The sequence below is a fragment of the Acinonyx jubatus genome, chromosome C1, assembly GCF_027475565.1.
Source record: "Acinonyx jubatus isolate Ajub_Pintada_27869175 chromosome C1, VMU_Ajub_asm_v1.0, whole genome shotgun sequence".
NCBI classification, from domain to species: domain Eukaryota; kingdom Metazoa; phylum Chordata; class Mammalia; order Carnivora; family Felidae; genus Acinonyx; species Acinonyx jubatus.
The window spans coordinates 19842479-19853244 of NC_069381.1; the positions used below are offsets into that span (position 1 = coordinate 19842479).

Sequence of the window (10766 nt, forward strand, 5' to 3'; positions counted from 1 at the left end):
CTGACAGCAGGGAAAGTGCGGCTCTCTCCGGCTTCTGCGAAGAGGTCGCGGGGCGGCCCGAAACTCCGAGAGCCTCAGCACACACACATCGGGAACTCAGTGGATGTTTGCGGGATGCAACCCGGGCGAGAGCGCCGACTCTGACACACGGCGGACTAACGGAAGGAGAGGGAGGGGGCCTGAGGCGCGTAAAGCGCCAGGGGGAACTCTTCAGGTGTCACCAAGGCGGGAAGGTGCCAAGGCCGAGGGGCGCGGACTCTTGGGTCCACGCCGTCCCCGCCCCGCGCGCCCGGAGTCAACATGGCCGCCGCGGAAGGGGGCGGGGCAACACCGAGTCCGGGCAGGAGGGGGGCGGGGTCGCCTCGGCGGAGCCAGTGCGCAAGCGCGGGATGCTCGGGGCCCCGGATGGAGGAGCCGAGGTTCGGGCCCCGCCTGGGAGGTCGAGACGGGCCGGCGTTGTGGACCAGGCGCCAGCTCGGGAGCCTTGGAGTTCTCGGGAGAGGGAAGCCGTCAAACGGAGGCCGAGGGAAATGAGGCGGAGGCCGCCGAGAAGCGGGGAGCCCCGCCCCTCCGCCATAGCGGCTTCCCGGTGCCGCCTCTTCCTTTACAGCCTCCCGCCCTAGCCTGCCTTCCGGCCTTAGGCCGGGCCCCGCCGGCCCCCTCGGGAGTAGTCCCTGAGCCGTGGCTCCTTTTGGGAGAAGAGGTGCCCACTGTCCATTTAGGACTATGTCCGAGAGTAAGGGTTAGAATGGGCTTCCGACCCGGCTGGGCTGGCAGAAGGCGGCCCCTGGCTCCCGACAGCCAACGAGGCCTCTGGCCCCAAGGACCCTGAGTCACGGAAACTTCCTCACTCCACAGAGGATGCTCCAAGGGAGCATCCAAGGGTCCAGGGCTCCGATTCAGGCTCCCCCAGAGTCTCAGATAGGGCCCTCCCTTGCCCTGAGCATACCCAGTAGGAGCATGCGCTGCCTTTGGACAAGTATTGGGCTAGGACTTGGGAGACCTGGGTTGTTGCCCTGGCTGTGAAAGAGCGCATCCCCTTTGGCCCGGGTGAAGGCTGGTCGGAAGACCATGAAGTTCCAGAAGGAAAAAAATGGCATTCTCTTTAAATATAGCCTAAGGTGTGTCACTTGACCCCAATGAGCCTCAGTTTCTACATCCATAAAATGGCGATGGTAACCATACTGGCCTCACAGGGCCTAATGAGATCTCTGATGTAAAAACCAAGGAGATTTTTATTATTCACCACTATGGGCATATTTATCTCCCGGGAAGATAGAGTAAAACTAGTTGCCCTGTAAATGTCCTGCCAATTCAAGAGTCTGATTCCGTCAAGGGGTTGTTGGGAAGTGAGGTCTGCAACTAGCCAAGGGGGACAACTCACTGGCTTTATTTTGTTTTTTACTTGGTTTACCTGTAAGCTAAGAGTAGGTTACAAGTCTCCGGTGGTCGCTGGGGCTAGAGCTTGACTCTGGAGAGAGGAAAGGAAGAATGGAAGCCTGGTGAAGAGGCAGAGGTGGGTTAACTGCTTTTCTGTCCCCAACTTTTTCTTCTGCATGTGAGTGGGAAGAGAAGGAAGGGAAAAAGTGAATTCGCCCTAGGATAAAGAATCAGCCGCCGTGTGAAGTTGGCTGTACTTGTTTCTACAATTCCTCTCAATTCAGCGAGTCAGATGCTGGAAATGTTGGGTAGATTCATAAACTACCGCGGCTCTTTGGTTTTTTTCAAAAGCTTGCCTTTGAACTGAATCTTGATGAGCAAACCGGTGTGGCGTTAACGGCCCCTCCCTTCCTTCGGGCCTCCTGGTGATGGAGTGAGCAGCAGGCGCCCCCTTCTGCTGAGAACAGTGTACTGTCAGCCTTGGCCAACCTTGCTCCCTTTCTGGAGGAATTGTATTTTCCTGTGGCTTCTGTGACTTAGGTCTTGATCTTACCGTGAGATATGGTGGGAGGAATACTTAAAGCAGTGATTTTATATCCCGAGCCAATGAACTGGTGATGCCATATCTTGTTCTTGCCACTTCCACTCAATGGGAACACAGGCTTGAAATGCCTGTTTATAATGCCAGGCCCTGGGGGTATAGTTGGGAGCAAAACAAAGCCCCGGCCCTCACAAGCAACTTAAATAAGCAACAGCAGTAAGGACGACAAGGCAGAGTATAATGAGAGCATATCAAATAGTCTAGTGAGCATCAGAGAAGAATTCCAGAAACAGGTGACACCTAAAGATGTGATAGGTATTGGCCAGATAAGAAAGAACACTCTTCCAGCCCTCTCCATTAATTTCTAAGTTTTAATATTTTTTCTGTTAGGGATAGTGCACCCCAAGTCAGTGAGCTGCCTCTGGTGCTCTTGCCCCCACTTCTGATTTCCCAGACTGGTGTTTGAATGTTCTGTAGGAGCCTTTGCTACTTCTTTCAGCCCAAGGAACTGTTTAAGACCAAAAAAAAAAAAAAAAAAAAAGAAAGAAAAAAAAAAGCCTTAAAGTTCTTTCCTTGCCTCAGAATGGCTTTGCAATTGTTTATACATTGCTGCCATTCCAACAAAGAGATGGGGAAATAAGAGTTTTCTCCATCCCTAGTAGTCGACTCTGTCTTCCCCCTAAGTTTGTTTTAGCAATGTGAGCTGGCTGAAGTCCTGCTGAGTGGTGGTTTTCTTTTCCTTCTCCACTTAATTTAACAGACCAGCTGAACACACATCAGAGAGCTAGGCTAGAGTGTGTAGTCATTATGGTCTTCCAGTTCAGTTCTATGCCCCACTTTTGGGACTCTGGTTTGGGATCTAGTTTATTATTCTGGGCAGGAGGAAAAGGGCACACACCAAATAATAGCAACCACAACATGGGTTTGCTAGTACTTTTTCACACTTTCGTCCATTTCACCATCATGACAATTTTGTGAGAGAAAATAGTCTGGGGAAAAAAATAGTCTGATCCCATTTTATACGTAAAGAACTGAGGCTCACAAGGACTAAATGAGACCTTGTGAGCGGCAGAGTCAGGACTTGAACCCAGGTCTTTAGTTCCTACGTAGAGGCACTCAACAGTCTTTTAAAGGTTTTCTGCGAGCTTAGCTGCCAACCTCATGCCAATCTTCATGTAGAACTTCCCTGACAATACAGTGCTTCAGGGTGATACCAAGTGGGTCCCATCTGCCTTCAAGATGCTTTTCCCTCATCTGGGCCGTTAGGTGGTTGAGTTTGCCATGTAATGCCGAAGGGGGAGGCTCCTGTGAAGAATGCTTTCAAGAATTTACTTTCGGCCCACATGTAATGTTTTCTCCTTGGGTTTTGGAGTTTAGAAGCCCGAGGGAGCTCAGTCCTGGCAGCAACACCCCTGAATTCCCGGTGGTGAGAGGATGTGGCCTATGGATCCATCCAGGAAAGAGGTGCTGAGGTTTGCAGTCAGCTGCCGTGTCCTGACTCTGGTGCTGCAGGTCAGTCTCTGATCTTTTGTCCTGAACATGCTGGGCTAGGCACTAAGAATTGTCCCCGTATTCTTTCTGCCTCCCAGGTGTACCCTTCCATGTGGTTGGAACCATAGACACCTATACCTGATAACTGAGAAGTGGTCGGGACTCTTAGAAATGGTCTTTTTAAAAAATATTTTATTGACTTTTTAAAGTAAACTTCATGCTCAGTGTGGGTCTCAAACTCACAACCCCAAGAACAAGAGTTGCATGTTTTACTGACTGAGCCAGCCAGGTCCCCCAGAAATGATCTTTTAATCCCTTGTTTTACACATGAAGCAGCAGAGGCCCAGAAAGGTTAAATGGCTTCCCTAAAGACACACAGCAAGTTAGAGAAGGGCCAGAATCAGACCCCAGGGTTCCTAACTCCAGAGGTAGTGGGCTTTCTAACAGACCATGAAGTTCTGTAATGAGAGATGCCATTAGGGCATGACAGCACAAGGCATTGCCCTAGAGTCCCCTTAGCAGGAGACTGAGCACTGTGTCAGTCAGTTGAGTGCACGATCCTGAGACACTCTATGTATACTCGGTTAGTCAGCAGTGTCCCAACTCTTCCCCTGGTATCGCCCCTTGCTGCCTTACCCACCACAACCCTCAGAATGCATTTGCACTTTTACAATTCCCTTTCCCCTCTGAGGCTGGCCTTGATACATATTTTAATCAAATTTCACACATATATGAATTCTATCTGGTGCCTAGCACGGTGCTCAGTGCTTAGTATGTTCTCACTGTGTGTTGTTGAATGGATGTCAACAACCTAGTGATGTTATATTAGCATAATTATGTGTGCTTTTTTTCACAAATGGCACTTCCTCAGGCTCATAGCTGGTTCCTTTCTGGAAGCCTCCTTTCTCCCTTCCCACACAATGAGGCATAGCAGCCTCTGCTGGGCCCCAGGTTTAGTTAAAAGTAGCTTCAACTTGGAGACTAGGGCCATTTTCTGTGACTATCTCTCCTGTCCCATTTGTTTTCACTGTTGAAAGTGGCCTGATAAAGAAACTGGCCAAAAAGAGAGAGAGCCTTAAAAATGGGGTCATATGGGGAAAAAGACTCAGTGATGGCTTTGAACAGCATCAGATGAGTGACTGGCAGGACCGTGAACTGGCATCTGGGATAGGGAACCAGGACTAATTCCGATGGTGATCTGGAAATGAGTTTGTCTCCTCTTCTCTCACTCAGCCACCACAATTGTATGAAGTGCCTACTCTGTTCTGAGTACTGTGCTAGGTGATGAGTATGAAAAGTCTTGGCACTCTCTTTTCCTTTAAGTAACTGACAATCTAATGATGCAAAAAGACACTTGACAATAATGCTATTTCATCATCCCTCTCTCTCCCCCAGCCCCCTTCCAGCTTTAAAGCTCACGCCTCAAGTGATATCCCCAGTCACCCTTCATTGTTGCTGGCATCTCTGTTAATGACAACTCATTCCTCTTCATTCCTTGAAGATTTTAGCTCCTGACTCACCATTGCTCTTTCCAGAACTGTTGATTTCTTGGTGGTTTCAAGATTAATACAGCTGATACAACTAACCACTATCTCCTATCTTTCCAGCTCACTCCCTCTAGTAACCCAGTTCTAACGGTTCTCCCACCCCCTCAGAACTTAAAATCCGTTGGTTCTACCACTGTTTCACTGTGCCTCATCCACCTTATGGCTTCCATGCCCCTTCTTAGCCAGCTAGATTCCATGGTCCACCAGGCATACACGCATAATTTGCTTGCTCCCTTCTCCCTGGCTTACAACACAAAAGCCCAGTCACCGCTCAGTTTCATTCTCTGTCTACTGCTGCGTCTGCCCAGAGAACACACAACTGTATTGACTAGTCTCTTTCTCTGCAAGATCACTGGCCCAAGTGAGTCTTTAGTGCTACCTGGCAATCTTAGTGTATTTCCCAGGCCCATTCACCCTCCCATTCTCTCAGATCGTTCTGTACATCAGAATCCCCCTGGGGGAGCTTTAAAAAAAATGTCAATACCCAGGCTGTATCTCATACCAGTTCAATCATTAACCCTGGGGATAGGGCCCAGACGTTCAGACCTCAGTAGTTTTTAATTTCCTGGGGTGATTCCAGTGCACAGCCTATTTTGAGAACTAGAGTCAGAGATGACTTATTTTACATGTTTTCCTCTTTGTTCAAGTCCCTGACACCTTTTCCTCAACTTGCTTCCCTGAGTGAAAACTCAGAAAAATAGATGCCATCAGAAATGGCCTTGTGAGTGCTCCCACCTCCTCCGTCACACGCTTGCATCTGCACCTCTGGGCCTTCACTGCTGAAGTGAGGCTGAACCCAGCTCTCCTTTCCAGGCCCGCCCCCCACCTCCACCAGTGTAGCAGTTCCTACCCCCTTCTGCCTGCTCCAGCGTTCTCCCCTCTCTCCTGCAAACCTGGTGGTTGCCTTTCCACTGGATTGTTCCCATTCACAAACAAATACTTATCTCCCACATTGTCATTCACTACTACCCCGCTTACAACCAAACTTATCCAAATAGTTGTCTGTTTGCCTCAGTCTGCCTTCTTCGCTTCTCTGCCAAACCCAGTCCATGAAGTCTGCTGTGTCCTCAACTCTACTGAAATAACTCTTGTCAAACTTACCAGTGACCTACACATTTCTAAATCCAGTGGTCACTTTTCAGTCCCCATCTTCCTGACCTCCCAGCAGCACTTAACAGAGTTGGTCACTCCCTTGCTTCACTTGGTTCTAAGACACCACTCTCTCCTGGTTTTCCTCGTACCTTACTGACTGTTCCTTCTTTATCTTCATTCTGGATCCTCATTGTCCTTCAAGCCCCAACCCTCTAAATGTTGACACATCCAGGGCCCAATCCTCCCATATCTCTTCTCTAGCCATACTTCCTCTCCAGGTGATCTCATTCAGTCTCATGCCTTTAAATACCTTCTGTGCACTTATGTTGCCTGAATTTACATCTCCAGCCCTGACTGCCCTCCTTACCCTCAGACTCCTAGATCTCACTGCCTTGTTGACCTCTGCGCTGGAATGTCTTAACTCAAATTTAGCTAATCTAGAACCGAACTCCCGATTGTCCTCCAACAAGTCGGTTCTTCCTCATTTTATTAAACGGTAGTTCTTCCCTTCCAGTTGCTCAACCGAAATCCTAGTTCTCCTTCATCCCGCAGGCTCTCTTCAATGTCGTCATCCCAGATCACCGTGCAGAAGCCTTCTCTCCTCCTCGCCTCACCCCCTCGGGCTCTGTGGACCAACTTGTGGAAGGTCTTCTGGGTGGCCTGTCTCACTGGGATGCGGAACACTTCCTGTTCATTGCCGAGCATGGCTATCTGTATGAGCACAACTTTGCCTTCTTCCCTGGCTTCCCCCTGGCTCTCCTGGTGGGAGCTGAACTCCTGAGACCCCTGCGGGCATTACTGAACCTACGGAGTTGCCTGTTAATCTCAGTAGCATTGCTCAATTCTTTGTTCTCCGTCCTGGCTGCAGTCGCACTTCACGACCTGGGCTGTCTGGTTTTGCACTGTCCCCGCCAGGCCTTTTACGGAGCCCTGCTCTTCTGCCTCAGCCCAGCCAATGTCTTCCTGGCAGCTGGTTACTCAGAAGCTTTGTTTGCCCTCCTGACATTCAGCGCCATGGGGCAGCTGGAAAGGGGCCGAAGCTGGACTAGTGGACTCCTCTTTGCCCTTGCCACTGGTGTACGTTCCAATGGGCTGGTCAACATTGGCTTCCTCGTGTATTCTCAGTGCCAAAGCTTTCTGTCTTCTCTCATGGTGCTGAATCCTCTGAGACAGCTCTTGAAGCTGATGGGCTCTGTGTTCCTCTCTGTGCTCATACTTGGCCTTCCCTTTGCCCTCTTTCAGTATTATGCCTATACTCAGTTCTGTCTGTCAGGCTCAGCCCACCCCATCCCTAAGCCCTTGCTGCAGTTAGCTGTTGACAAGGGCTACCGGATCGTGGAGGGAAATGAGCCACCTTGGTGCTCCTGGGAACTTCCCCTAATATATAGCTATATCCAGGATATCTACTGGAATGTTGGCTTTTTGAGATACTATGAGCTCAAGCAGGTGCCCAATTTCCTACTGGCTGCACCAGTGGCCCTCCTGGTTGCCTGGGCCACGTGGACATATGTGACCACCCACCCTTGGTTCTGCCTTACCCTTGGAATGCAAAGGAGCAAGAAGAGTAAGACCCTAGAAAAATCTGATTCTGGATTCCTCGGTCCTCGGGTGTTTGTGTACCTGGTCCACGCTGCAGCACTGCTGCTGTTTGGCAGTCTGTGCATGCATGTTCAGGTGAGGTGGGATAAGGGTGTGAGTTCCTGGCTGGGATAAGGGTGTGAATACAGGCAGGACCCCTTGGCCAGGGACAAGGAAGCCTGCTAGCTTCTCCCATTTGAGAAACCTGCACGTAATTTATTCATTCAACAACTATTTGTGGGCTTTCTTTGTCTAGATCCTGGGTCAGACCACTGAGGAATGGAACACAAGTGAGCCCTGGTGGGTCTCATGGTAGAAATGGGGAGACAGACACTTCCCAGATAAAAGTCTAGTATAGCGGGATGGAAGAGGAGTTGCTGTTTTGAGATCAAGTATTGTGGAAGCACAGAGCACAGAGCAAAAAATGGACTGAAGGAGTTGAGGAGGGCATCATACTAAGGCTGGGTCCTAAAGAGTAAGAAGGAATGCGTTTAAGAAGCAGAGGAAAACTATTCTGGGCAGATGAAGGGTGTGTGCGGAGACACGAGAGTTGTAGAAGGACCTGATGTGATGGTGATAAAGGAGTAAGTGCAGAGGAGAGCTCGGGACCTTCCCCTCCTTTATGGTTAACACCCAGAGTGTCTGCTTGAGTGTTGACTTGTTGAGGTGCTCTCCACTCTGGCAGATACTCCATCTTCAGAGGAGCTCCCTTGTGCCATGTTTGGGGTGGGGGTGGGGAGATAGGAATGGGAAGTGTTTGATACTTTCTATTTTTTTTTATTCCTGGCTGTGGCCCCATTTCCCACATAATCTCGAGGAAGTTGTTTTTCTCCGTGCCGGCCACTCCTTAGCAGTTTCTGCCTCTTGGAGGCGCACATTGGCTGTTTGTGAAGTTCTCTGGGCTGTGTGAAGAAGAGGCACAGGGGAAATAGAAAGTAGCATTCTGTGTTTGTAGCTGGATTAACTAGTAGAGTGCGTGCCAGCAAAGCTTAGAGTTTCCAGCTTAGATGAGGGAGGCCATGTGGAGACTTGGCTCTGAACTCCCCTAGAAGGGAAAATGTTGAACTGCAGGATTGCCTGCCCCTTTTCCCTCTGTTTTGCCATTCCCAGGGGATGAGGGAACCACTTCAGGTCCCCAAAGCCCACGTCACAGCCTAGTGTTTAGAGTCCAGGCCCTAGGCTAAAGTTGGACCCCAAAGAGTTTTTAGTATTGATTGGCCCATTACTGTAGTAATTAGCCTGTAGCTGTTTATTTGTAACATTGAGGTCACCCGGCTGGTGTTACACACAGCTTTACCAGGCAGATCCTAAGTTCTGCTGTGTCTCTTTTCCAGTACATTTCTAGTCATGGGGCTGTAGTTCACCTAGCAGCAGGGAAGTCCCAGGCTGGTCCGGTTTGAAGCATTGACAGTCCAATAAATGTCGGTTTTCCCTCTCTTACGATTTCAGGTTCTCACCAGATTTCTAGGTTCCTCCACTCCTATTGTGTACTGGTTTCCAGCTTACTTGCTTCAGGATCAAGAGCCACTGTTGAGATCCCTGGAGACTGTGCCTTGGAAGCCGCTTGCAGGGGCCTGCCCACCAGGACAAAAGGTCCCCAGGAATTCTATCATGGGACTTTTGTACAACTGGAAAACCTGTTCTCTAGTCACACGATGCATTCTGGGCTACTTCCTGTCTTACTGGCTCCTGGGACTACTCCTACATTGCAACTTCCTGCCTTGGACGTGACCTGAAGTCTCAGGGGTCTGGAAGTACAGATACACACTGGGACTGGCTGCACTGCCCTGGGACCGTTGCTCCGTCCATTAGAACCCCTCCGTCTCTCTCTCTGAAGGCTGGTCAGGACTGGGAGAAGTGTGAGCCACTGGAGAACCCCTGCTGGTCCTGGCTGTGGCAAATTTTAGATTAGTAGCAGCTATTTTCTCTGTGAGTAAAGAAATCATACTCTAGGTCTACAGTTACACTTGGATCTGTCCCCTCAACCAAGCATAGCAAAAATCGTTGCAGACTTACCACTGACCCACATGTAAATTTAAATGTAAATCGTTTAAATGTCTATTTCATCAAAGGCTCTAGCTGACAGGCTGGTAATAGTCCACACATGATGGCAGAGGCCTGAACAGTGTAGTGGCAGTAAGAAGTAAAGTAGGACCACCTTTTTAATAGGACATTGTTTCTGATTACTTTTTTCATGATTCGTTCATTTATTTATATGAAAAAACTTGCAAAGATAGGCAAATTAAACAACTGTTGGTTATGCAGGCAATGAATTACCTTTTTTAAAATACTACAAATTTCTTAGGGAAAAAGTCATGGTAAAAAGAACATTGCACAAAGAAGCAGGAGACCTGGATTGTAGTCCTCTCAGTAAAACCCCACTTACCAGCTGTGTGACCTTGGGCGGGTTTTCACAGCCTTAGTCACCTCTTCTGAAACTGGGGGAAATAATATTATCCTATTGGGAGAGGAGAGGGGATGGGCCATATAATCTAGTAGGTCTCTTTCTGCTCTAGGATCTTACGAGCTGCCTTCAGCCATGGAATCACCCCAGTCTAAACACTTCATGTAGTGGCTCAAACATGTGAGTTTAGGAGAAAATATCCAATTCTCCTGCTTTCAGTACTTAGAAGGAACTCTCCCTTCTTGGGTGCAACTCTGAGGAGTAACTCAAGTGACCTTTCCTTTGAATGAGGGAAAGCAGCGACACCTGGCAAATGCGGCTCCCTGACCTGTGTAAGTAAATCTGTGCCGGGCAAGTAAATGGTCAAAGTGGTGACTGGTTTCCCTGCCCTGCCCAAGTGTCTGTGCTTGCTTGATTGGTAGACATGGGTCAGAGGAGCCAACCAGGCAGCATGAATTGAAAAATTGTGAGTAAGTACAGGGTTGAACGAAATGGTATCTTTCTGGCTGCCATTTGGTTATGAGCCCATCACGGTACTGGTGGTAAGAGCATTGACCCCTCCTCAGCTATTTTTGCTCATTCTTTGAGCCAGGTAAGAGGCTCTGTATCGTCACCACTCGATCCCGGTTTGAGCTAAAAATTCCAACAAGCAGAAATTTCAAAATAGATGGGTAATCATAGCTTCTGGAGAGCACTGAGAATTGGAATTTTGACATGCTCCCTCTGACCATGA

General features: G+C 49.1%; 1 protein-coding gene across 6 annotated transcripts; it reads left to right on the plus strand.

The window, feature by feature from the left end:
* Positions 1 to 241: 241 nt before the first annotated feature.
* PIGV (phosphatidylinositol glycan anchor biosynthesis class V) lies at positions 242 to 9893 on the plus strand. Of its 6 annotated transcripts, none has more exons than XM_015075077.3 (5): positions 242 to 1121; positions 1422 to 1516; positions 3299 to 3433; positions 6604 to 7725; positions 9079 to 9893. In XM_015075077.3, the coding sequence occupies exons 3-5, from the start codon at positions 3356 to 3358 to the stop codon at positions 9358 to 9360; spliced, it is 1482 nt and encodes a 493-aa protein (XP_014930563.1). In that variant the 5' UTR covers positions 242 to 1121; positions 1422 to 1516; positions 3299 to 3355; the 3' UTR covers positions 9361 to 9893. The 6 variants fall into 6 exon arrangements, with proteins under 6 accessions (XP_014930563.1, XP_014930564.1, XP_014930565.1 ...); XM_015075078.3 differs by having other exon boundaries at positions 246 to 736; XM_015075079.3 differs by having other exon boundaries at positions 246 to 703.
* Positions 9894 to 10766: the final 873 nt, after the last annotated feature.